This window comes from Eumetopias jubatus, unplaced genomic scaffold (assembly GCF_037043125.1).
Source record: "Eumetopias jubatus isolate StellerSeaLion01/CBP00866 unplaced genomic scaffold, mEumJub1_p1.0 scaffold_9, whole genome shotgun sequence".
In the NCBI taxonomy this organism is placed as follows: domain Eukaryota; kingdom Metazoa; phylum Chordata; class Mammalia; order Carnivora; family Otariidae; genus Eumetopias; species Eumetopias jubatus.
Window position 1 is genome coordinate 72,630,627 of NW_028274815.1, and position 27,014 is coordinate 72,657,640.

Below are 27,014 nucleotides of genomic sequence, written 5' to 3' on the forward strand. Positions count from 1 at the left end.
TAATTCATATATCATACAATTCATTAATTTAAAATGTACAATTTGGTGCTTTTTAGTATATTTGCAGAACTGTGTAATCATTGCCACAATTTTGGAATATTTTTATCACCTCCAAAGAAACTTCCATACCCATTAGTGGTCACTCCTATTCCTCCTCAATTCCTCAGCCCAAAGCAACCACTAAATTACTTCTATCTTTGTGGATTTTCCTATTCTGGATATTTCTTACAGATGAAATCATACAATAGGTCATCTTTTGTGGCTGGCTTCTTTCACTTAGTGTGATATTTCAAGATTCATTCATGTTGTAGCATGTGTCAGTACTCCATTCTTTTTTATTGTTGAATATGTCATTGTATGGATATATCCCATTGTATTTATCATTCATAAGTTGATGGACACTTATGAACTTGATGGGTTGTTTCCACTTTTTGGCTATTATTGGTAAATGCTGCTATGAACATTCATGGACAAGCTTTTGTGGGGCTATATCTTTCCATTAATCTTGGGTATATGGGTAGGGGTAGAATTGACAATTGGGTGCATTTGACCTTCCCTAATTTTCCTGGTTAATGCTCTTGCCATCGTGTTTTCTTTTATAAAAGACAGAGAGATACAGAAAAAGGGAAGACCTGCACCTGCTCAGGTGTCTTATCTGAAGTTCTCAAGGACAAAGCGGAATCAAATGATCTTAGGATTGAAATGATGGCATCAAAGAGATTGGGTCAAAATATCCTACAAAGGAAAAGTCTTCTGGAAAAAAGTTTTAACTTCAATTGAGCTGTATATTTGAAGAGCTGGAGAGAAGGAGAAAGAAGATGGCACTCCAGCAGGGGCCATAGCACAAGCAAAGGCCTGATGACTGGCTGAGCACAGAGTACTCGGGGGATAAGCAGGACATAGCAGAAGGTGAAGCTGGAATGATTTGCTGGGAATCACATCAGCAAGGGCTTTGAATGGCAGCCCCGAGGGTTTAAAGACTAAATTTTTATAGTTTTGGGGGAGCCAGGTAAGACTGTGATCTAGGGACATTAGTCACATGATCAGATCAAATGGCATGATCACAGCAATGACTGGCAGATGCAAGCAGGATGGAGCTAAAAAGGGAGACATCTGAGATAGCAAGGCTTCATCCCTAGGAGGCTCCTGCAGCAATTCAGGGCCAAGGTAAAGGCTTTGAGGATAGCCAGCTGGAAATCAGTGATTTAAATATTGATTCAGTGGGCAAAAGTGGCATTCATTGCGGGACTGGTCCCCCAAAGGACCCCGTGCCTATGTGCAGGGAACTCATCATTTTCCTATTATATAAATTGATTAGATCATTCAGAGTTGAAATTGATGCCAGGGGATTGCTGCTAATCAACCTAGAATAACAAGCTGGAGGACAAGGCAGGCCCTCTGCCAACCGGGCAAGGAAGTGGTCCAGAGGCACAGAACACTGCAGCAAAGCACTCTGTCCCTGCCCTGGGAGTCTGGGCAAAGAAAGCCACTGAGAGGTCTGGCAATTCCCTTCAGCTGCATCTGGAGGCTTCCAGTGCCAACTCCTGGAATGACACTTCTCAGGGTTTCTGTCAGGGCTGACCAGTCAAGTGGAATCCAGCTCCAAAGGTCCATGGCTGGGCTGTCCTCCCTGACTGCAGGAACTCGTAGAGATGGGGGTATCGCAGGGAAGAGAGAAGAAGTTGGGGAAACGGCACTTTTATAAAGCCTAAGAGAGGCAAAGACTTGGAAAGAGAATAATTGAAGTGCATTTTGCAAATAATAGCAATAGTGTGCAATGGCAATAATTTGTGTTTGTTTAAAGCTCCCAGTAAAGGGCGCCTGGGTGGCTCAGATGGTTAAGCGTCTGCCTTCAGCTCAGGTCATGATCCCAGGGTCCTGGGATCGGGTCCCGCATGGGGCTCCCTGCTCAGAGGGGAGCCTGCTTCTCCCTCTCCCTCTCTCTCTGTCTCTCATGAATAAATAAATAAAATCTTAAAAAATAAATAAATAAAGCTCCCAGGATGAATGAGATATTCTCCCCCTCATGCAAAGATTCCCCTGCCCCTTTCTAAGAAGATCACTGCAAAACTTGACACATGCCACTCACAGCCAGAAATCCTAGTTCTGACTATGGTGGTGGAGTCTCTTCTCATCTGTCCCACCCTAACGCATGGGGGAATGCAGTTGGCTCTATCTACAAACTGCAACAGCATTTCTAGGAAGATCCAAGTCTCCAATGTGCCTGGTTTAAGAAAACCAATGCCCCAAGTCAGATGCCTTTTAGCTTTCTAACAGCTCTCCTGCTCCCACCCCACTCCACCCTACCCTACCCCATCCCAGTCTCCATATGGTGGCATGGGCTCGGAGGTACCTAGTTTCTAAGCTGGGAAATGCTCAGTGAGTAGCGGAGGCTCTTTCAGGAACCACTTTGAGCACCCCGACCCTTAAGGGGACTGACGATGCTGCTGCCACTTTGGGTTGACCTTAGCTTGACTGTGTTCTGGTGTGGAGGCCAGACAGGCTGGGAAATGGGTGGGGAGATAGCTCTACATTTTGCCACAGTTCACCCACCTAGCGTGTCTAAACACAGTCACCATTATTGTTTTTGTTTTCTGTTATCTGCGTAGTCTCATCATCATCATGGGAAGGTGGCAGACAGAGAAGGGGCTGGCTTCCCGAAGAGGATGTTTTTCCGTCCCTCCGTACCGAGGGTGTTCCTCACTCGCCACAGAACTTTGTGACCCAGGTGAAGCCGGGACTGTGTTCCGCGGAGAAGCTCCCGCGGTAGCGCCGAGCACCCGCTGTTTCCCGGTCGCGGCGGGACTAGGGGACGACGACTTCCCGCCCCCGCCGCTCTCAAAAGCACACCCTTTCCTCCGCGCCCCACGCCGGCCTCGGGGGAGCGAGCCTGCTAGGGAGCTTCCCCTGCACCTCTTCTACCCACCCTGCCACAGCCAGGTTCCTATCCAGGCTTCCCCACCGCGGGCTGGAGAAGTCAGGGAGCTGGGGCGGCGAAAGAAGACCCAGCAGCAGGGTGGGTCTGGACGCCTCCTCCTCCGGTGGCACCTCAATCCCCTACTAGCACTTGACTCCTCCCCTGTCTCTGTTCCGCAGCGTCCTCGCCCTGTCAGCACGCTGCTCAGCAACTGTACCTGCCGCCGACTGGGGGAGGGGGGCGATAGGAAAAGGAGAAAGGGAAACAGGGTTTGGGGAGCACCGCGCATCAGGGTGATGGGCCTCGCCCCGCGCTGCAGGCCCCCGCAGCCCTAGCGCCGCCCGCCCCCGAGCTGCGGCACCGACGCGCTGTCCGCGGTGCTGACGCCGGCCGCCCGCTCGGTCGGGAAGGGAGGAGACGCCCTCATTCCCAGGTCGCCCGGAGCCGAGTGACCCCACCCCCATTCCTTCCCAGGCGCGGGATCATTTCCCCAAAGGAACCCTCAGAGACCTAGCACTGCGGAAGGATCCAAGAAGAAGAAGCGAGCAAGAGGGAACTTAAACTTCGGACTGCAGCCCGAGAGCAGGGTGTTGGAAGATTCGCGTCGTGTGGCCCCCAACCCCGAAGACCGCAGGGCACTGTCAAGTTGAGCAAAGTTTGGCGGCAGCTTGGAGATAAGAAAGGGATTCCGAAGCCGAAGCTCAGGGAGGGGCCGGACAGGGTTCCCCGTCAGGGGGGCAGCCAGCACCGCAGTCCTGACACCTGCTTCGGTGCCCCGTATTTAGTGCCGCCAGAACGACCGGGAGGCGTCGCAGCAGCCCAACTCCCCACCCCTTTCCTTCCAGCCTTATCTCCCCCCCAACACCCCGCCCCGGGCGCCGGTGACTCCGCCTCTCCGAGCCGGGCGGCTCTACGCCTGGAGCTGGAAAGGGAGCGCTTCCCGGGACTCGGCTCTGTTCTGAGGCTTCGAAGCCGACGCCGCCAGCTCAGGCCCCGGGGGTGGGAGCGGACTGCCCGCGCAGGCTGCGCCTGGGAGCCGCCGAGAGGGGAACGCCCCATGGGACGCCCCCGGGGGCTTTCTTCGTGCCCTGCTGCGGCGTCCCAGTCTTAGGCTCCCGGGTTCCCCACCCCGCCCCGCCCGCAGCCCGCGGCCTGTCTGGAGAGGAGTATGAGGCCCGGGGCCCCGCGGACGCCGGCCACAGGGCGGCAGGGGCCTAGCTTCAGACCCCTGCGCCCGAGGGTGGCGGGTGAGGAGCCGCGGAAGCCAGCGAGGCGTCGGGGCGCGGAGAGGAGCGTCCCAGCCCGGGCGCCCGAAGGGCCGCGGGACCCGTGTGCGGCCTGAGTGCCGAGGAGGCGGGGGCGAGGCGCCCCGCCGTCCGGGCTCTGGGGGAGGCGGCAAGGGGCTCCGCGGCGGCCCCCGACCCCTGGCCATCATCCTCACGCTTCTGCTCCCGCGGGGGGGATGTCGCGGCCCGGGCCCCGAGCGCCGCGCCGGCCCCGGGGCTGAGCTCCGGACCATGTCCTCCCGCAGCCCCCGGCCCCCGCCCCGCCGCTGCCGCCGCCGCCTGCCGCGCCCCTCCTGCTGCTGCTGCTGCTGCCGCCGCTCGCACCTCAACGAGGACACGGGTCGCTTCGTGCTGCTGGCGGCGCTCATCGGCCTCTACCTGGTGGCGGGCGCCACAGTCTTCTCTGCGCTGGAGAGCCCCGGCGAGGCAGAGGCGCGGGCGCGCTGGGGCGCCACGCTGCGCAACTTCAGCGCAGCGCACGGCGTGGCCGAGCCGGAGCTGCGCGCCTTCCTCCGGCACTACGAGGCCGCGCTGGCCGCCGGCGTCCGAGCAGACGCGCTGCGCCCGCGCTGGGACTTCCCCGGCGCCTTCTACTTCGTGGGCACCGTGGTATCGACCATAGGTGAGCGGCGCGCCCCGCGCGCGTCTTTCCTCTCCGTGCCTTTCACCTGCTGCCCTTTCCACCGCTAAAAGGCTGGGTCCGCGTCCCTTGGCTCCCCCCTTACCTTCTAACACCCCACCGCCTACTTTCCTCTTGCCCTCACCTCTCTGCCCGTCCCCCTCCTCCTAACCCTTCTCTTTCTTAACCGGCTGTTGGCGCGGAAAGTGGCCTGAGAGGCCCATCTCTGGCGCTCACCCAGCGGTGACTTGCCAGGCAGTGCGGCCGAACGGGGAGAACACTCACCCAGGCTCTGGGCTGACCGGCTGCCGCCCGCGCGCTCCAGCGCTTGCCAGCTTCCATGACTTAACCTCTGTGCGCCTCGGTTTTCGCCTCTAAGAGGACTCGTGAGAACGAGCGTCCAGGGCCTGCTGTTTCCTTGCATTTCTCGCGCCCCCTGGGTCTGTTTCCTCATCCACATGATTTGGGAAGCCCCCTTTACCTCCCCTCATAGCGTTTTTCTCTCTTCTTTCTTTCTTTCGCCACGCGTTTTCCTCCAGTATCCTCTAGCCCTTTACCCTGGGGAGGGCGACCACTTTCCTTGATCTCCTTCCCACCCGCTTCTCCTCCGGTCCATACCGCACCTCCCCCAAAGAAAAGCCCGTTAGACTTGGAGGCCCGGACTTCGGCGCTCTTATTCTGCTTCCCCCACTTCTCACCCTTCTCCCTCCACCCCCTCCCAACTTCTCCAATTTCTTGACCTCTCCTGTTACCTTGCCGTCTTTTCCAACCAATAGTGGCACCAAGGGGTAGCTGGGTGGGATGGGGGAGGGGTGGCTTCTCTATACTTATTATCCCTTTTCCTTATTTTTTTTTAAAGATTTTATTTATTTATTTGAGAGAGAGAGAGAATGAGAGATAGACAGCACGAGAGGGAAGAGGGTCAGAGGGAGAAGCAGACTCCCTGCCGAGCAGGGAGCCCGATGTGGGACTCCATCCCGGGACTCCAGGATCATGACCTGAGCCGAAGGCAGTCGCTTAACCAACTGAGCCATCCAGGCGCCCCCCCTTTTCCTTTTTTTGGGGGGATAAACAGCTCACGGTTTCGCAACCATACACACCATGCTGTTTAAATACTCCTTTAATAAGCCCCCCACTTCTCCCACTTTTACCCCTCCTCTGAACCTCTCCTGTAGAGAAGCTGGAGTCCCTTGCTGCTCCCCACTCTGCCCCTTCCTTGTCTTACTTCTTCTCCTGACACCCACTTTCCCCATCCCCCCTTTCCCTGGACCCTGGGTGTCATGTGAACAGACCTCCTCCCCAGCTACTAGAGAGTGCAGAATAAACACAGGATTTCCACTTTGGTGAGATTTTGTGTGTCCCATCTGCTCCTGCTTTGAGTCCCAGGGTGGGAGAAGGCATTCGGCTGGCCATATCACTAGTCACCCCAAGGCACTATCTCCTGGTGGTAGTTTTGGAGGAGGGGGCTGGATTCACTGGGCTGAGCAGTGAGGGATTGCATGGACACACCTTCCATGGGTAGGCTCTGGGCTAGTTTGCTATGCCAGCTCAGAGACGGGCACAGACTAACTGGCCAGTGTAAGCCATCGCAGATGGCTGCTGGGAGACAGAAAGCCTTCATCCATGTGCAGAATATGAGCAGCTAGAGATGTCTCTCTGAGTGTATATGTACAGTCTACGAAAGGGCTTCCTTTCCTTCAATGATTTTTCATGTGTCATGCTTGATCTGATTATTTTAAGTAGAAAAGGCAAATATGGCCCAAGCCCAAAGCACACACAAATTGGATAAAAATACCCTTTAAAAGCTATATCATGTTGTTATGGTGATTGAAGATATAAAATGACCCCCTCAAAAAAAAAATCCCCTTTTAAGAGCTGCATCAAGTTGCTATAGCAACTAGAGTTTTTTTAAAGTGCTTTAAAAGTACTAAGGATGCTTAGTCCTAGAGGATGACATCATGCCTTCATCGCTCATTACTGATTTGTGCTCTTCCTCTTGTAAACATACCCTTTTGCTTTCTTCCACCTAGAGGCATACCTGTGCACATTTTGGGTGGTGACAGCATTTCTCTCCCACTTACACACTCTGGCTTTAGCTTCCTAATGGAACTCACAGGCTAAAGGGAAAGGTGTTAGCAGCATCCTCTTCCCCTATAGGCAGTGAGTCCACCCGAAGGGGGCCCCATGCCAATGACATGTGGTCTTGGCACCTCTCTGATGGAGCTCCCATCAATTTCTTCATTCACTGCCCAGCCACAGCTCCTAAAGCTTCTCTGTCTTTGCACAAAATCAAGTCTGTGTGTTGGCAAATTTTTCCAAGCCCCAGCCTTTAATCTACTGGCAGAATAGGCTGTTCTTTAGTCAAGCAGAAAGGAGCTATGTTCTCTTTCTTGATTTGTGTTTTCAGATGTAGGCAAGCAGTGTAGGAGGGCTACACTCAAGCATGTGGCTGTGTTACGAATGACCCAGCACATTGTTTCCAAAATCTGCTGCAGGGAGACATGTATCTCTCAGGGGAGCTGCACTCAGAGACCAGAACCAGCCTGTGGACAGCTTAGCATCGAAACAGACCTTTGCGGGGATGTCAGGACAGCCATGCGAGTAGCAGGATCGCTGTCAGTTACCCACCTGCTCTAGTGGTCTGGGCCAGTGGTTCAAATCAGTCACTCTGTCCATCAGATAAGTTCTGCTGAATCCCAAAGTACCATGGTTGTCATTTCAGCCTTCTCTTGCAAAATGTACTTCAATGAGATTTAACTAAAGACCTATATACGTCAGTTTCTCTTCTGCTTATATGGTTTCTTTCCCTTAAATGCCCTGAGTCTTCAGAGACAATTATTAGTATTGGTGCTTTTATGCATTTAGTGGCTCAGGGAGCCAAAGCTCAGTCCAAAATGGGCAGTCAGGATTCTCTGCCTGTCACCTCATCCAGTGGGGAGGGAAATTCACATGCACTCAGTTTTATCTGATCAGTGTAAGATCATGGTGACTATGGTCCGTGCTGTAGTGTGGATATTCCTTTTGTTGTGTTGTGTGGACCCTGCTAAATGATGCATCTAGATTTTAGTATTAAAAAAAAACCCCTTCTTTTATTTATTCTATAAATATGATGAATTGTGTATGTCAGGCCTGGTGCTACATTTTGAAAAGTTAAAGCTTATCCTACAAGACACAGGTTAAAGCATATTCCAGCAACAGATGGATCACAGTGTTTATGGGCGGCATATCCTGGCTATTTGCACTAAAGATGACTAGAACAAGGAGGAGACCTTTAGTCCAATCCCATGTGGTGCAGAGCGTTAAGGGACTTGTCTCAGGTCACGGTTGATTATATGTTCAGCTGGGTCCAGAATCCACGTTATGCAGTGTTTGGTCTACCAATTTCATGCATATAATTAGTGGGCACATCCTTGTTTGAGACTGGAGTATTTAATAATGGGTGTGGGTGGGTGTGGGTCTGACAGCAGGGCAGGGCTGGGCAAGAGGACTGGTCTGTTGGTCAGGCCAACAACTGATTGAGTCCTGAGAAAACGTGAAGGATCAAACATATCTTAGAGGTCAGACAGACTAGAAGCATCTGGCAGGTCTAAGCTGAGAAGGCAAGAGCCAATACCAAGAAAGTCAGAGACAGAGGTGCTAGCAAGTAGGAGACATTCTGGTGTTTATCAGAATGGTACAAAGACAGAAACCACTTGCTTTTTGCCTTCTTTTGCCCCAGTGTGTGTGTGTGTGTGTGTGTGTGTGTGTGTGTGTGTGTACACGTGTGTACGTGTACATGCAGGGAAGGGAAGGGGAAGAAGGGGCAGGAATGGGCCTTCAGCTACAGGAGACATAGAAGAAAAGTTCAGGTGTGGCTATGTGTATTCAGGGTTAGATGGAACATCATGATAAGATGAAATCTTTGTCTGGACATTTGGCTTGAACAGAGCCCCAACCCCAGAGCTAGGCAGTTTGCAACTGTAGAGACACATGTGTGTCCACATGGTACAGATCCAGGAAAAATTTGCCAGTGATTGTTCAGCAGTAGTTGAGGTTGTTTAGAAAGTCAACCTGAACAGCTCAAGTAAAATAAAAAACCACTTTGTGGCCTAAATCATTCATATTGAACTGAAATCCTGGGTAATTATTATTTCTTTAATCTATGCTACGTGACATATTCCTAAGGGGTTGAAATCAAGTTTGTTTTCATGTGATTGCATTTGTTTATTCGGTCCTCCATTTAACAAAATCCAAGATGAGCAGAACTCATCATAGGTGCACGTGTGCCCTTTGGCACATCATTATCTGCATCTCCTGTGATTACATGAACTCCTACAGATAAAGATGGTGGCTTGTGTTCTTTCAGCACTAAACAATATTCTCGGAGGCTCAAAGATAGCCAAGTATTAATCCATCATTTCACATCCTAAAGGACGTTTTACCGGTTTACTTTTAAAAGATTAAAAGGAAACTCTCCACTGGGGTTTTAATTATGCAACTGCTGTCAGATTTACACATGGGAAAGAACATATTTAAAAGTCTTTCTCAAATGGCAGCTTGGTATAAACAGAAATATTTTTGCTTCCTTTTATTAGGTTTTCTGGCAGCGTAGTTTAGCTATAAAGTTAAAACCATGCTGCTAGAGACGGGATGGTGTAGGTATGAGAGTTGTCACTTTTGGCACTGCATAATTTCGCCTGCTACTTTCAGAATAAGGCACACTTAATTATTCAGCCGCGAGATTAGTAACAAGTCCTAACTTTTTTCCTCCTTTTTAACATGGATTTTTAAAACTGTTTTTGCTTCAAAGGAAACTAAGACATTATAAGACCGAAATGTCACTACCACATTGACATTTGGTTTTCTTCTGACATGTATGTACTCCCGCCAGAGGTGGCTCTGATCCCGGGAGCCAACGAACATTCCCAGGAAGGAGAGGAGCACCTCTCCTCCCTTATTTCCCTCATCAACCACTTCTTATTGAAAGATGACGCTGTGACAATTTTGAAGGCCATTTAGGGAAGAGCTTTAGGACTAGACGGGAGGCGCTAGATGGAGAGCAGGAAAGGTGTTCTCAGCTGCACCCAGCCCCGGCCCCAGCACATGGGAGACACTCAATCGTTATTTCTTCAGTGAATGACACAGCGAGTCACTCATAATACAGCTGCCGTTCTCTGTCACACCTTTGCTAGGGAAAAGAAAGAGTACTGATGTGTGCGGAGCCGCTTCCCTTTCGCTAACATTTTATCATCAGGGTTGTTTCCATGTTTCCACATAGCCTTCACATGCTAAGTTTAGTGGGTGCATAATATTCCATCTGGTTGATGTTCTATAATTTACTACCCCTATTGCTGGGAAGCTGGGTAGTTCCCTGTTTAGGGCTATTTTGAGTAATGCCACAGTGATCATCTTTATGCAGATGGCCTTTTCTTTCTGTAATATCTCCTTGGGTTGAATTCCCAGGGGTGAAATTGCTGAGTCAGTGGATACTGCTGTCTTCCTGGCTTCGGTGGCCAGCCCCTTCAGAGTGAGGGACTGTCTGGTCTCCCCCAAGCTGAGCCAACACCTCTACATGGCCTAGCGGAGACTGGACAGTTATCCAGCTTATTATTCCATGGAAAACAGGCCACTTGGTTTTTGCCGGGACTGCATTCAGTCCCAGGGGCTGAGCCACCCCTTGAACAAGGCTGTGGCTTCAACATTGTCAGCCTCCACTGACTTAATGAGAGCTGCTTCCTTTGGGAAGTTTTGGGTGAGTGAAGGAGAGCAGGAAAGAGGAACAGAAGGGAGTAGCTGTCAGACCATCAAAGACTGAGAGAGAGGTCCAGTACCTGGACCCTCTCCCCTCCTGTCTTCTGCACTCCTGGGCCAAGCCAGCTGAGGGAGAGCATCCTTCCCCTTAGCCCTGACTGGGCCCCAGCCTGGAATGGCCCAGAATTGTGCCACATGGAGCAAAAATCTACCCCTAGGGGATTCCAGCTGGACAGTACTATAAAAGTCCTCCAGAACTTCTCCCAAGCATGTAGACCATTTGGCAAAGAAAAGAAAAGAAAAGAAAAGAAAAGAAAAGAAAAGAAAAGAAAGAGAGAAAGAGAGAGAGAGAGAAAGGAAGGAAGGAAGGAAGCAAGCAAGCAAGCAAGGAAGGAAGGAAGGAAGAAAAGAAAAAAGAAAAGAAAAGAAAAAGAAAGCAAGCCAACAAACATCCCATTATAGAAATCGGAGTGTAGCAAAGCTGCTCTGATTAGAGGTAAGGGTTGGAGGCCTGCCCATCAGGTCTACCCTTGGATGCTATGCTCTCCCCAGAGGCTGCTCCAAGGAGCCCTAGAGCTCCTCCAAGACCCACCTGAAGAGGGATAATTTAGCCTTGTTCCTCATTTCACATAAGGTTCAGAGAGGGGGGGAGGCTGCCCAAGGTTACACAGCAAGTCAGAGGAACATTAAGCTGTACATCGAGGAGAAAGGGGAAGAGCATGTAGAGAGGAGACTAGGGCATCAGGGGAGCAGCAAATAAGCTGGGGGCCTTGGAGGTGTCCTCTCCTGCCCCATCTGAAGGTGGACTGTGCAGGAAGGTGGATTCGGTGCCCCCAGCCCTGCTAGCTACAGTGGGACACTCCTTGCCCTTGTGTAGCTGCCTCAGATTCAGGGGAGCTGGGAGACAGAGCAAAAGGCCACTGTGTTCCTGTGGTCACTCCCAGCCCGGGGTCTTCCCCAGTCTTCTGCCCAGATCTGCTGACTTCCCCAGGACCCAGGGTGGAGGACAGGGGCTGCCAGCCAGCAAACCAGGATGAGTGTGGGGCTGCGGTGGGCACGCTGGGTCATCTCAACCTCTGACTTCACTCAGGGGCAGTGGCAAGATTTCTGTGCAGGTAAGAGTGGGGAGGCGGAGGGTCTCCAGGCTGTGAGGACATAGGCCTTTCCATGGGACTGAGAAGAGCCTTTCACAGTGCACATGGAGGTGCTGGGAGAGAGCAGAGAAAGAACCAGAGCTCCTTGGCCCTCGGCCCCGCCCAAGCTCGTGGCTACCACCCCTGCTGCCAGGAACTTCTGTCCTGAACCTGCCATTCCCAGGGCAGCCCCTGGGCCTAGGTTTCCCTCACAGGAGTCTAGGCCTCCTCCCCTAGCCATCAGCGGCGATGCTGGAGGATGCTCTGGACCCGGTCTCAGTGCTACCCTCTTCCCTGGGCTTGGCAACCCCCAGCTCAGGACTAAGCTCCCAGCTGAGCAGCAGGTCAGTGGTGACTGGTGTGCCTGAGCCCAAGAAGGACCAAGCTCTGGGGGACCTGCTCTGTCTGCCTCTCCCAGATCCCAGAGGACTCACCCCCACGTGAGCCTGGGATGGAGCTTCCAGAATTGCCTGATTTCAGGCTTTACTGTATCTGGATACAATGTCGTGGAACTCACGGTAACAGACACTGCAGACCAGGAAGGTAGAGCAGCACAGAGCACTGCTTCTCCAGCTAGAAAGTGCATGTGAATCACTGAGCTCTTGTCAAAATACAGGTTTCTGCCCCGTAAGTCTGGGGGAACCCGAGACTCTGCATTCCTAACGAGCTCCCAGGAATACCCCTATCATTGGTCCCTAGGCCGCACCTGTACTAGCCAGGTGTAGAGAAGCAGTGGCGGATCAGTGGACCCACAGCTGAGACCCCCGCTCTGCCACTCATGAGCTGTGTGCCTTTGGGCAGGACACATCACCACGCGGCACCTCGGTTTCTCCATTCCTAAAAGGAACGAGTACCCAGAGTCCCAGGGCTCCCTTCCAGCTCTGACGTCCTCATGTCCCGGAAGGCGATTTGCTCCCATGGTCCCAGTGCAGTGTAGTAGAGACCGAACACACTAGCCGTGCCCACCTGCTTGAGTCCCAGGCCTGGTTCTGCCACTTACAAGCCCAGTGCTCCTGGCAAGGGGACGTACCTCTCCACACCTGGGTCTCCTCTGGGAAGTGAGGATAATGAGGGTTCCTGCCCCACGGGGCGTTACTGTGAGGACCGAACGAGCTAGGCTGTGTGCACTGCATGCCTGGTCAGCCCTCAGGAAGCATCAGCTGCCCAGAGCTGGGCTGGCCCCACTGGCGAGCCCTGCGTTGCCTCACTGCACAGGAGGGAAACTGAGGCACTACTCACCCCCCTCCCCCCCCGCAGTTCAGCCGCATACACCACCCTGTGCACAGCCCTCTGGGCCTCAGCCACCCCTGCAATGTGGCATTTGCTGCCCTCTCACTGGCTACTGTCTCTGGGGCGTGTTGCTGACCTGCACGGTTACATAACTGGCCCCAGAGGGTGCTCTTTAAAATGCATTTTCTTTGGTTCCTCAACTAGACTGTCTTAATAATCCTTCATGTCTGTGTGCTCTTTAATCTTTTTAAAGAACATACGTAGTGAATAACCGAATGAATGATTGAGTGGTGGGTTAGACTAGTGTCCCCTGGCACTTCTCTGTTCCCCACTCCCAGAACAGAGCCCTGGCAAGCCAACCCCCTGCCCACCCTCGTCGTCTCCCAGTGCGCCGGGGCCTCCTGGCAGTGCCCGGGGCCTAGGGAGAGGGCGCGGAGCTGAGACGGGCAGAGACCGGCACCAGCTGAAGTCGGGACCGGCCCATACTTCCCTGAGGTGGACCTGGTGCTGGGACTGCGGGTGGGGGCCTTTGGAGGACAGCACTGCAGCAAACAGCCCCGTTGTGGGTGGGAGCCAGGATGGCACTCCAGGTCTTCAGGCCCTGACACACCTACACTCTTTCCCCAGGGGGCTACCTCCGCTCCTCTGACCGGGAGAGAAAGCCTGCCAGCACCCCCGCCGCCCAGCCCCGGCTCCAGACTGTACCCTGCCAGCAGCCCAGGCCTTTGTTGTGGGGAGCAAGAGGGATAGCTGAAGCCTCATTACTCTCACTGATGGTCTCCCCCTCATACACGTGCCATGCTTGCCGGTTTACTGTGCTCTCACCCATGTCTACTCAGGACACCAAAGAGGATGCTATTACCTCATTTCACAAAGAAATAGGCTCAGAGAGGTCAAGTGACTTGCCTGGGGTCACACAGCAAGTGAGTCATTGGCAGCAGAGAGGATTCAGGACTCCTGACCACCTAGCATCCTCTCTGCCCCTGAGCCCCGCATTACCACAGATCGGGAAGGATCAGAGCCCACTCTGAGGTCTACTGGGTGGTGGGGGTGGAGGAGGAGAACATGAGGAGGTATCAGCAAGGGTTCAAGCACAATTTAGGGACTCAGATTTGGCTATGCTGTGCTTCTTGCAGCCCCAGTGGCTACACTGAACCAAGAGCTCCCGGCTTTCCATCCTTTACAGCCTACTCCTCTCTGTGAGGGGGGCTGCCAGGCAGATGAGAGAAGGGAGACAAGCACAGTGCTTTGTGCAGAGCTCACCAGAACTCTGGGAGCCTGTGTGGAACTCTGTGCCAAGCTCCTGCCCAGAGAGGGGACCCCAGGCCCTGAGGGCCCTCAGCCTTGCACGGGAGCTAGCAGCAGTGGACACGGAGAGGTGGGAACACAAAACCAAATAACCAGAAGGTCCGCACACCAGCCAGCAAAGTCTGGGGACTCGGCCAGCTCAGCTCCCGAGGGCCAGTTGCTTTATGGAAGACTCTGCTCAAGGTCATGTCCTGGAGGCAACCCTGCCCAGATGTTAGGGGAGCGCATGAAACCAGGCACCTATCAATGTACCCACCCCTCGCCCCGTCTCTAGCCACTCTTAACCTCTTGCCGTCCCTCCCCTACCCCACTCCACCCCAACCCTTCCCACTCACCCTCACCCCCAAACTACAGGCACTTCAAGCCTCCAGGCCATGGCTTGTGCTGTTCTTTCCACCCGAAATGCTCTTCTCTTTCTCTCCATCTTCTTCTACCCAGTGAACTTGGTCCTTAAGGCCCAGCTCAAAGGGGGCCCCTAGCGCGAGACCTTCTATGAAGTCCCCCTTACCGCCCTCAGACTTGTGGTGACTACATGTCTCTATGCCAGTTTCCCTGGAAATAATGCAAGCATGTCAATAGCTGCCACAGGACCCAGCACGTAGTAGGTGTCAGAAGTTACTCTCCCTTCCTCTTCCTCCAGGTTAGGAACTCCGTCTTAGGAGGGCTTGTCACTGCTACAGTTAGTAATGGCCGTGCACTGAACGACTACTATAAAGGGGCACTGTGTCTGGAGATGGACGGAGATAATTAAAGCAAAGAGAGAGTTTCTGTATGTCATGGAGCAGAATGCTTGGCACAAAATAGGTGATCAATCAACGTATGCTGAACGGATGGAATGAATAAATGAGTGTGAGTAACTGAAAACCTTGGACTGCTAGACACAGTAATAAAATTTTTTTTTTTTTTTAATGCCAAAAGGCTGGGCCCAGGCTGGGCTCCAGGAACCTCCCTGCGCCTCCCTCTCCCTCTGCCCTGGAGCCAGAGGGGCGGGCTGGGCCCTGGCCCCTCTGCTGGGCCATTGCTTTACCGATCTCAGCGGCTGAGGCAGCCAGCTCGTGCTGGGGGGGCTTCCCTAGGCCTGCAGCGCTGCCTCCAGGGCTCTCTGAGTCTGCCTGGGGCCCTGCACGATCCTTGGCGTGAACCCACGCCAGCCGATTCTGAGCCTCAGCCCCTGTCGCCCCAGGAGTGGTAGCAGAAGTTCAGTCTGCAACAACAAAGCCAGACCCCTGGTCCCAGCTCCCCCGCCCACTCTGATTCCCTGTCTGGCCTGGCCTTGGCCACAGCCCCTGCTCTAAGGAGGCCCTGCTGAACTGTACCCCTCAGCCCAGCAGTGCTACCTTCCCCACCTGCCCAGGGCACATCCCTCGGGAACCACATGTTGGTTCACAAATTGGACAGAAGTTTTCCCAGTAATTAAACGCACGGCACAAACTGGGAAAACCACCCCCACCCACATAATCCAGCGGCATCACAATGCCTCCCAAAAATACTTGGGGAGGCTTTTATTGGAATTGGGTCTCCCAGCTTTCTGGAAAGTTACAGTTGAGATAAACACAAACCCCAAACCACACTCCGTGTAACTTCTTCCTAATCCTTTCCAAATGGCCGCGATCTCATTCCCTGCTGCCAAGTGTTCTGAATTCTGAGCTCCTCACACCGGGGCCTGCCAGAAATGCTGCAGAGACAGCCCGGGCCCAGAGGGAAAGGAATACACAAAACTCTGCCCACATTGAACTTGTTGGCTTTTCTGAGGAGGGCAGGGTGCACTTTGGAGACCATGCAGGTTTTGATGGCTGGCTTCTATTTTTAAATGGAGGGTAGGGAAGGAAAGGTGAGATGGCAGGTGAGCCAGTGCTGGGGAAGATCTGAAAGCCCCGGGTAGCAGGCAGGGAAGACGACACCGCCTTTGGATGCAGAACCGCAGGGTCCTACCCCGCCAGCAGCCAGCGTGTGTGTGTGTGTGTGTGTGTGTGTGTGTGTGTGTGTGTGTGTGTGTGTGTGTGTGTGTGTGTGTGTGTGTGTGTGTGTGTGTGTGTGTGTGTGTGTGTGTGTGTGTGTGTGTGTGTGTGTGTGTGTGTGTGTCGGGGGAGGGGGGGTGTTTCCTGCATCTTCTGATCTCTGCTGTGCCCCCACCCCCCACCCCGGCTGCCGCCATGGCTGGGAGGGGCTCCAGGAATATCTGTGGGCTGAATGGCTGTTTCCAAGATTCTCAGGTCTACCTAGGCACCCGTTTATGAAAAAGTAAAATGTGAAAATCCGACAACGATTTGCTGTGTCCAAGAAAGCTTCAGTTCGCGGAGGGAGTCATCCCAGGGCTTCTGGAAGTAGAGCCAGCCACCTCAGTGCATGTAGAGTGCACCGCACCATGCAAACAGTATGTCAGGGGCCCAGCAGCCGTATACAGTCCCCTTTGCTGCCATCACCACCTACACACCAGCCTTAAACCCCTGAGGCAGCGCAGTCCCTAATGGCAAGCGACTGTGGTCAAATGAGTGAGCACTCTGCACGGCCCAGTGGGCATCTGAGAAGCAGGAGTGCCAAGAGCCGATGTGGCTAGCGCGCCCTCGTACTCAGGGGGCTGCACACCGGACTGCGCACCTGCTGTGCGCGCAAAGTGCTTTACGAATCTCCCTGGCTCGCACTGGTCAGCGGGCGGCGGGTGTTGCAGAATGAGGAAATCTTGCATCACCAGCAGACACCTGGTGGTGGGACACAGGGGGCAGGGAGAGCGCCAAGAGCCCTGGTCCGGGGTTTGAATTTCAGCTCTTGTCCTTCACTAGCCGGTTGCTGGGGCACGTCTCTTGCTCCATCACTGAGGAAGCCTTGCTCACTGACTTCGTCTGCACCCCGCTCCCGTCTGCCGAGCGGGACCCGTCGAAGACCCAGGGCTCATGTCCCTCGACCGTCTCACCTACTACCATGCTCTTCTCTGTCCCCCTCCGCAGGTACGCGGTTCTCCCGCTGTCCGTGCTATGATCCTGCCCTACCTTCAAAGCATTTGACTCCAAACATCCCTGCCTCTGCCCACCACCTCCTATCCTTCCAGCTCTCCTCCTCTCCTGCCCCAAAACAGCCATCCTGGGACCTCAGGACCTACGGTGTCCTGCTCTTATGTTCCCGTTGTCTTGTTTGGGCCCTCACTTCTTTTCTAACCCAGCCTGGATTAACTCCCTCTGCAGGGACCCTGAACTTCCTTGCCCTTCTCCCTGTGTGCTGTGCCCCTACGCCCACTCTGCCACCATCAAAGCACCAGCTCTCTACCCATTCCTCTCCTGCACCCAAGCAGCTGAATGCGGCAGGAGAAAACAGTGCCAACATGCTGGTTGATCCAACTTCGTGTTAGTGATCCATGGGTACCGGCTGGACACTCCAACTGGCAGGCCCTCCTACCACCTTCCCACCATGTCAGTTCACCGCTTCTCCCCGCCTTCCAGCCTCCAGCCTCCCACACCCCTCACTCTGCTCACACTTCATGGAGAAAATAAAAGGAATCAGACAGGGACTCTCTTATCCTCACACCCCTAAATCCACTCATCACATGGAGCTGCTTTCCCTGTTAAGACAGCAGATGAATTGTCCACCCATCCCCTCTAACTTGCTCAAAGATTCTGTTCCTGCCATTACCCACTCCCATGCATTACCAGAGTGTCCTCAAGGAGTATGCAAACATGCTGTATTTTCTCCCTTCTTAACAGACCCCTCCCTTGACCCCTGCATCATCCTCCAGCTACCTCCTCCTTTCTCTGCTCCCATTTACAGGAAAACTTCTCAAAAGGGTAGTCAACATCTTCCTTCCTCCCCTCCCTTCTCTTCCGGATCCTCATCAATCAAGAGGTCATGCCACCTTTCCAGAGTCTGAGCTTGCAAGATCCCCGGCAGCCTCTTGCAAATCCGATGATGACTTCCCTGTTCTCATCTTACGCAGCATCCCAGCAACATTAGACATGGCTGACCACTCCTCCTTCTTGAAATCCTCTATTCTCTTGGCTTCTGGGACACCATGCTCTCCTTTATCCTCATTGGCTGCCTTCCTCAGTTTCCTTCACCGGGTCCCCTCCCCTGTGTGGCCTCCCAGTGTTGGAGAGCCCCATGCTCAGTCCTCACTCAGACCCTTCTCTCTGCTCTCTCTTCAGACAATGTCATTTCACCTGTGGGGGAGGAAAGGTCTTTTCCCTCTACCTTCTTAGATTCAGTTAATGGAGCCCTGCAAATTAAACTGACAAAAGCCAGGTGCACAGTAGAAAGGGATTATTATGTTTATACGTGGAGGTCTTTTAAGGAAAGAACTGAATACCCAAAGAAGCAGTTAGGCCAGGGGCTTATATGCCATCTTAATGAAGAGCAATAAATTGTGAAGTTATAAGACAAAGGAAAGGGGGTTTAGCTTTCTAGGAGTGTTAAACTGTAGGCAGGGGAAACTAATGAAACATAAGGGTTATTTTAGTAGGGTTTCTTATGCAGACTCAATCTCATGCAGTACCAGGGTGATAAGAGGGTCTCTGGTGATTAAGAGCTCTTTCTGGTACGATTGAGGGAAGGGAAGACGTCTTCACAAAGGAAATTTTATACCCTACATTTAGGCAGATAGGGAAAGGGTAGAGAGCTTTTCCTGCATCTGCTGTTTCTCCATTGCCTTCAGCTCAAAATAATCCTACGCCAAAGTTGCATATTTTGGGTCTGCATACTCCCATCCCCTTGCAGCCCATGGCTTGAAACCCTATCTGCTGATGAATTCCAGAAGAATAACCCCAATCTTCCCCACTAAGCTTCAAGACCATAGGTCCAACAGCCTCCTTGACATCTCCATGTGGATGGCTAATTTGGTATCAAAACTTAAAAAGACCAACAAAAGAACTCTCGATTCCTGCCCCAGCTCAGTCTTCCTTATCTGAATAAATGTCACCAACATAAGGAGCTGTCCTGATTCCTCTTTCTCCCTCACCTTCCGTATCCAATCCATCATCAACTCCTGTCAGTTCAGTCTGCAAAATATGTGCCAATCCCATCCCCTCGCCCCCATGCCCATCAGTACCGTCTGCTCCGACCACCACCACCATCACCTGCTGCTGGGGCAACTGAATCAGTCTCCTAACCAACCCTCAGCTTCCTGTCTGCATCTTGACAACCTCTTCTCTACACAGCAGCCACAGAGATCTTTAAAGGTCTAATCAGATCAAGTTCTTGTCCAGTTGTCCACTTGAAACCTTTCAATGACTTCCCATTGCAGGAAATCGGATTCCTTAACCATGACCTGCAAGGCCCTGTGGGATCTGGCCCTGCCTGCTGTCAGCCTCACCGGTGCCGCTCTCCCCTTTGCTCCTGTCACTCCACCCAAACTGGATATTAGACCTCAGGGACTTGCACTTGCTGTTCCTGCTCCTTAGAGCACTGTTCCCTGTGTCTCAGCATGGCTAACAGCTCAACCGCATTCCAGTCTCAATGTCGAAAGCTAAAATGTGCCCCTTTGAGGAGTCCGCCCTGACCCCCCTGACGACTCCTGCTCATCACACTTCCATGTCTTATCAGAGCAGGAACCACTTTCATAAATGATCTGGTTCGTGTATCTGTTTGTTTGCTTGTCAGTTGCCCGACCTCTGGCTGCTGCCTGCTCCTTGAGAGCAGGGTTCCTCTCTCTCTCATGCACGGTTATATTCCTGTCCCTGAGCAGAGCACCAGGGGTTTGCTGAACCAGTGAATGCACTGCCAGAGCTTCAGTTTTCACATCCAGAAAATGGAAGTAATAATAGCGCCTATCTCACTGGTTGTCGGGAGGATGACAGGAGATAATGTGTGCAGTGCTTAGTCTGGCCCTGGCATTTAATAAGTGCTCTAAGTGAGCTAGTGTTTTTATTTTTTATTTATTTTTAAAGATTTTATTTACTTGTCAGAGAGAGCACAAGCAGGGGAAGCAGCAGGCAGCGGGAGAGAGAGAAGCAGGCTCCCCGCTGAGCAGGGAGCCCGATGCGGGGCTCGATCCCAGGACCCCGGGATCATGACCTGAGCTGAAGGCAGACATCCAACTGACTGAGCCACCCAGGCGTCCCGAGCTAGTGTTTTTATTAATGAATAATGTGGCTGTGGTCACACCGTGAGTGGCAAAGCTGGACCCTGAGCTGAGCTCTCTGACCCCAGAGCCTTTGCTCATTCCACCGTGTCTGACACCACCTCTCAGGCTGCAGGGTAGGGAGCCTGGAGGAACAGTGAATGACAGAAGGACCAGCCTGTCTTAGGCATGTTATGGAGCGGTGACAGGTAAAACTGATTTTATAGGTTTGGTTCATATCAGCGGGCCTTGAAAACCCAGGCAGAAATGTTTAGCCTTGGCACGGAAAGCAGTAAGGAGCCATTACATGTTCTTGAGCAGGAGGGCAATGTGAGGATGAGTGTTCCGGAGGAGCTTTCTGGCTGATTAGTCACTATATAGTAGGTCATTAAATCAGGCAATCTAGTTAGTCCAAATTGTCATTCTCTAGACTGCCTGGAAACCACCAGATAATTGTGAAGTACCTCATTTTGGCTGTTCACCTCAAACATTTAAATCAGCCCACTACCAGCTGTCCTGTCCCTGCACTTTATGGGGAGCTTACATGTCTCTATGGGTGGTAAATCCTTGAGGAGTAGGTACTTAGTTTGTATATTTAGCTCTGAACTACAGTGTGATTCCAAACTCATTCAAAAGGATTGCCAATGTGTATTGTTTCTTCATGAGCTCTAAGTGGCTCATGATCTATGAAGGTTATAATTTTATTTTATAGCTACTGGGGTACACACATTGAACAAAGAGCTAGCAGAATTTGGCACACTGGACTTCGCAGCTACATACAAATCTTTCCCACAATAATGTCTGCCTCACAGGGCTGCAGGGAAGACCCTCACATAATAGGCCAGGGCTCCAGAAATGTTTGTTCATTTGTTTATATGGCAACCCAGGATGCTGAATATCTGCGTGCAGAGTGAATTGGGTGGAAGGGGCTAGGGACAAGGGCCGGGGATCCTGCGGCTTTTGGAAGGGAACAGAAGAGAAGTTGAGGGAGGTGTTTTCAGGAACCAAATGGCAGGATCTAGTGATCGGCGCTCAACATGACTTAACACCATCTCTACTACTCTTCAGTGTTCTTGTTCTCTGTTCTGCCGCCATTTCTCCACATCAAGGCCACACATGAGGATGCAGGGAAAGGGACTGAAAGTGAGCCTGGGGATCTCTACAATACATCCAGAGTTGTGTGTGTTGAATAAGAGGGCGAAGGCAGTTGAAAATGCTCCAACTGCACAGAAGGTGGGGAGTGAAGTCAGGCTGAGGCCAGAGGAGAAAGCCCCTCCTCCAAATCTGGGCTCAGCAGGGCAGCCCACAGATCGCAAAGGGCAGCCTCCTGTGCCCTGCAGGTGAGAAAGGTGCTAGGGAAGGGTGGCAAGTCTGCAACAGAGGCTGGTGCGTAGCAGTGACCTTAATTCACAGCCTCTTTGTTCCTAGAACTACCTTTACCTCCAAATAAATCTCTGCTTGATTTCTTTTTAAATGGTTTTTCCATAAAAAATTCTTCTTTATAGCTGTTTATGGCTGAAGGGCACTCCAGCTGCAGACTTGGAGCTGAGTACTCTGATTAATTCTATCCCAGTTCCTGACCCTGCCCCACTCCCCAGGGCTGAGAAGGGAAGAAGAAGATGATTCAGACCCTGCAGGGAGAGGCCCAACTTCCCCATGTAATATGATCGAATGAGCCAACATCTGTAAGGCCCCGGCCTTTGCCTCTTGTAACGCTTCCAGGGTTTCCAACCCCAGAGTGGTGCCACTGTACTAAAACATATGTCATTTAGAACTCCTCCCAACCCCTTTGAGGGTACCAAAATGTTTTATGCATCAAGGAGTCCAGAACTAGAGTTCCAGAAAAACATGAGGTAGGGATGCAGTGTGTATATGTGTGTATGCGTGGGAGTGATTGATTTCACATTCCACATCCAGCAGTGAACAAGTAGACAAAGTCTCCATTGTAAAGAGCTAACATTCTAGTTGAGGAAGACAGTCAATAAATAAATGTCAGGGACTCCTAGGTGGCTCAGTCAGTTAAGCGGCTGCCTTCACCTCAGGTGATGATCCCAGGGTCCTGGGATCAAGCCCCACATTGCGCTCCTTGCTCAGCAGGGAGCCTGCTTCTCCCTCTCCCTCTGTCTGCCACTCCCTCACACCCACTCTCTCTCTCTCTCTCTCTCTCCCCCGTCAAATAAATAAGTAATCTTTAAAAAAAAAAAAAAAGATCTCATCACAAGGGAAAAAATTTAAAAAAATAAGGGTCAGATGGTGATAAAGGTTACAAAAAGAGAAAAGCAAGTTAAGAGAATAAAGAGTGATGGAAATGGGAGTGCTGTTTTTGATTGGGTGATATAAAAGTGTCTCTGATGACATAGCCCTTGAGCAAAGCCATGGAGTGAAGTAAGAGAGTGAGCCATGTGGCTTCCTGGTGGAAGATTATTCCAGTCACTGTTGGTAAGCACGAGCTTCCTCAGTTTGTTGGAGGAGCAGCAGTGAGGCCCCTGTGGCTGGAATAGTGTTTGGAGGAGGGTCAAGTGGGAGAGTGTTAGAATGGGAAGTCAGAACCACCACCGAGGACTGGATCCTGCAGGGTCTGTAGGCAAGGCCTTTGGGTTTTACTGAGTGAAATGGGGGAGCCACTGGAGGGTACTGAGAAGAGGAGGGAGACAATGTGACTTATATTTTAAGATCACTCTGACTACTGTTCAGGAAAAAAACTTCAGGGGAGTGAGTGTAGAAGCATGGAAACCAGTTAGGAGGCTTTTGTAATATTCCAGGTGAGAGACGATGGTGACTTGGACCAGGTTTTAACAGCAGAGCCAGGAAGAAGTGATGAGATCTTTCAGAAGAGACCGCAGAAAAGATATATTCACTGGGTATAGAAATCTAGGTTGAAGGGCTGTTTGTTTTGTTTCCTTCAGCCTTTTAAAGATTGTTTCCTGGCTTACATGGTCTCTGACAAGAAGTCTGTGATTTTTATCTTTGTTTATATGTAAGTAGTGTTTCTTTTTTCCTTTGGATGCTTTTAAGATTTCTCCTTCAACCCTGATTCTCAGGAATTTGATTTTGATGTGCTTTGGCATGGTTTTTTCTTTGTGTTTATCCTACTTGAGTCTTATTGAACTTCTTGGGTCTGTGTGTTTATAAATTTTACCAACTTTGGAAAATTTTTGACAATTAGTTTTTCAGATATTCTTTTTGTTACCCCCACCATCTCTTTGTGGACTCCAATTACACATATGTTAGACCACCTGATACTGTCTCACAGGTAACAGCAGCTCTTATCTTTGCTTTTTTTTTTGTTATTCAGACTTTTTTTTCTTCACTGTGCTTCATTTTGGATGGCTTCTATTGCTGTCTTCAGGTTCGATCTTTTTTTTTCTGCAGTGGCTAATCTACTGTTAATCCTACCCAGTGTGAAATTTCCATTTCAGATAGTTTATTTTTTTATCTCTAGAAATTCTCTATTATTTTTCCCATCTCTCTCATTATGTTCATCTTTTTCTTAAATGCTTGAACATATTTAACATATTTAAAATAGCTGTTTAAATGTCTTTGTTAGTTCCCTAATCTTTAGCATTTCTGGATCATTTTCTACTGACAAAGTTTTCTTGTTTGTGGACTTCTACTTCTTTGCATGTCCGATAATTTTATTAGAGACATTGTGAATTTTATATTTTTGATGATTATGCTGTACTCCTTTAAAAAGTGTTGGACAGGGTGCCTGGGTGGCTCAGTTGGTTAAGCCCTCCGACTGGATTTCCACTCAGGTCATGATCTCAGGGTCTGCATTGCACTCCATGCCTGAGAGGGAGTCTCCTGGAGATTCTCTCTCCCTCTGCCCCTTCCCCTGCTCATGCTCGCTCGCTCTCTCTCTCTCTCACTCAAATAATTTTTTTTGTTTTTAAAAAAGGGTTGGACTTTGTTCTGGAAGACAGCTGAGTTACTGACAGATACATTTTATCTTTTCCAGGCTTGTTTTTAAACTTTTTAAAGACAGATATAAAGGAGACTTTTCTCTGGGGCTAGTTTAGCCCCACTATTAAGGCATAACCTTTCTGGGGTCTCTACTGAGTGCCTTGTGTATTCATTAAAACCTTCGTACCTTGGCTGGTGGGAATTCAGGTGATTCCCAGCTCTGTAAGAGCTCTGGAAATGGTTTGGCTTACACAGCTCTGGCAGTTGTCCTTTCCTGGAAGTTGTTTTTTTCTTGGTCTTAAGAAGTTTCACCCTACACCTGTGCAGGTTGTTATTCCTCCAAAGACTCAAGGAAACCCCTATGCTTTTTCTCTCGGTAGTTCCTTCCTTTCCCATACACCACCCTGCAAGTACTGCCTTTTTGATAGCTGCCTTGTCCTCCTTGAACTCAAATCTCTATCTCCTCAATTCAGTAAGTGCTGGGCTCTATTTGGATCCCCATTTCCTCTATTGCTGTCTGAAAATTGCATCCAAGCAGAAAACCAGAGCAAAGGTCTCGCCTGGTTGTTTCCCTTCTCTCAGGGACCATAAGCCTGTACTGCCTGTTTTCCACTGTTTGAAAATAATTTTTTCATAGATTTTGTCTAGTTTCCCCGTTGTTTATGGTGGGAAGTATGTCTGGATCCAGCTACTCCTTCATGGCCTGAAGCAAAAGTCAGTGGTTAAATTCTGAATATGTTTCAAAGTAGAATGGAAGGGTTTGCTAATGGATCAGATAGAGGGTGTGAAAGAAAGAAAATAATAAAAAAGGACTCTAAGACTTTTGACCTTAGCAACTGGAAGGATGGATTTGTCATTTACCGAGATAAGGAAGGCTGTAGTCAAATCAAGAAGGGGAGTTGCTGGGATGGAGAGGAGAATCAAGAGCTCCGTTTTGAAGATACTAATTCTGAGATGCCCGCTAGACTTCAGGTTCGATCTCAGTTAGGCAGTTGGATATGCAAATCTAGAACTGAAGAGAGAGTTCAGGGCTGAGATATCAATTTTTTATAGACCAGTGGTTCTTAACCCTGACTGCAGTGGTATTAAAAACACTTAGGAAACTTAGAAGAAAAGTCAATGTTCAGACTGGACCTTAAGCCAATTCAATCAGAATCTCTGGGGATTGGACCTAGGAACTGATACTTTTTAAAGTTCTCCAGATGGTTCTACTGTGCAGGCAGGAGTGAGAACCACTCTTACAAGTGTCATTTGATGCCCTGCCAAAGATCAGCTAGGGCAGTGGTTCTCAACCCTGGCTGCATATTAAAATTACCTGGGGAGCTTTTTAAAATCCTAATGTCCAACCAGCACCCTACCCCCACCATCCAACTGTATCATATTCTCTAGGGGTAGAGCATAGGAACGAGTATCTTGTTAAAGTCCTTAGGTAACTCCAATGTGCAGCCAAGGGAGTGATCATGGGACTCAGAAGTGATCTGAAGACTGAGTCTTAGTGATCCAAAAGCTGAAGGAGTGGCCAAGCTAGGAGAACCAACAGGAGGTCACAGGCGTTCTGTGAATGTCTGAACTGTGGCTGTCCATTCACATTCACGAATTAAAAATAGAAAATCTGGCTGCATGGATGGGGCTTGTCAGCTCAAGTTTCTCTTTAGTGAGCAGCTAGCCATTGTCTTTGTGGTATTGCCCTCACCCAAGCCTGTCCAGGGTCACTTCATCTCCTTTGCCTCCTGAGCCACACCCACCTTCACCAGTCACCACTCCTTCACCTGCTGTCACCTTCCAGAAGTATGTTGAGATTCCTCATCCACTGGAAACCTCCCTCCCCATTTTCAGTGTTGGTCCTGCTTTACGCCTTTCTATCCCTTTACTGTTATTTTAACAGGGTCTTAGAGGGAGAGGGGATCAATCCAGGTGATTAGATGATCATCTTAAAAACCAGAAGTCTCCAAACCTTTTTTAAAGGTGAGGATCACTTTAAATATTTTTACATAATAAATATTTTTATTTTTAATTTTTTTTTTGAAGATTTTTATTTATTTGCCAGAGAGAGAGCGCATGCGCGTGAGAGCACAAGCGGGGGAGCGGCAGGCAGAGGGAGAGTAAGAAGCAGGCTCCCCGCTGAGCAAGGAGCCCAATGCAGGGCTCCATCCCAGGACCCTGAGATCATGACCTGAGCCAAAGGCAGACGCTTAACCGACTGAGCCACCCAAGCATCCCGAAATATTTTTATTTATTTAGAGTATTTTCACAGAACACATGATAGAAGTTACATACACTTTCAGTATCTGTTAATTAATAGGGAAAATACATACCGACACAAAGTCCTCTGAATGCAATCCCACTTTTAAATGCATTCATGGTTTTACTTCACATATATTTGAAAACTAATAGCACAGGCATGTAGGAGAAAGTTATTATGGCTGAGAACACACAGATTCAGATGCCTTTGCAATAAATGCAGAGTTGTGAGAATCTAAGCCAGACAACTGGGACCCAGAGCTCTAGGCTCTGGAAGTCCTTGGAAGTTTCTGACAAGGGAGGGGCTGTTCCTCTGTTCCTGGGGCACCTATGATGTGGGTTTCACTTACAGCTTTTCCCTGTCCATAGCTGTCTCTCTCTGGGAGTTTAAATGTGGGAGGGTTCTTCCCCAAGAGAACACGTAGACAATACCAGCTGGCCTCCTGAGCCAATTATTTACCCAAAGAAAACAAAGGAAGCTTAGTGAAATTCAGTCTGGGAGTTTTATTCTGCCACCTTTCTCTTCTCCATTCTTCCTCATCTCCTATCTTTAGAAATTCTGTTCTTTGTTCTCTAACAGCACAAATGGTCAACATTTCCAAGG

At 50.6% G+C, this 27,014-nt stretch overlaps 1 protein-coding gene across 1 annotated transcript in view; it reads left to right on the forward strand.

Moving 5' to 3' along the window:
• The first annotated feature begins 4,434 nt into the window (after positions 1 to 4,434).
• Positions 4,435 to 27,014, forward strand: part of KCNK12 (potassium two pore domain channel subfamily K member 12) — a 47,940-nt gene continuing 25,360 nt past the window's right edge. Inside the window, exon 1 of the mRNA XM_028103786.2 lies at positions 4,435 to 4,825. Within this exon, the coding sequence (XP_027959587.1) occupies positions 4,435 to 4,825 (391 nt within the window). The remainder of the gene's footprint in view (positions 4,826 to 27,014) is intronic.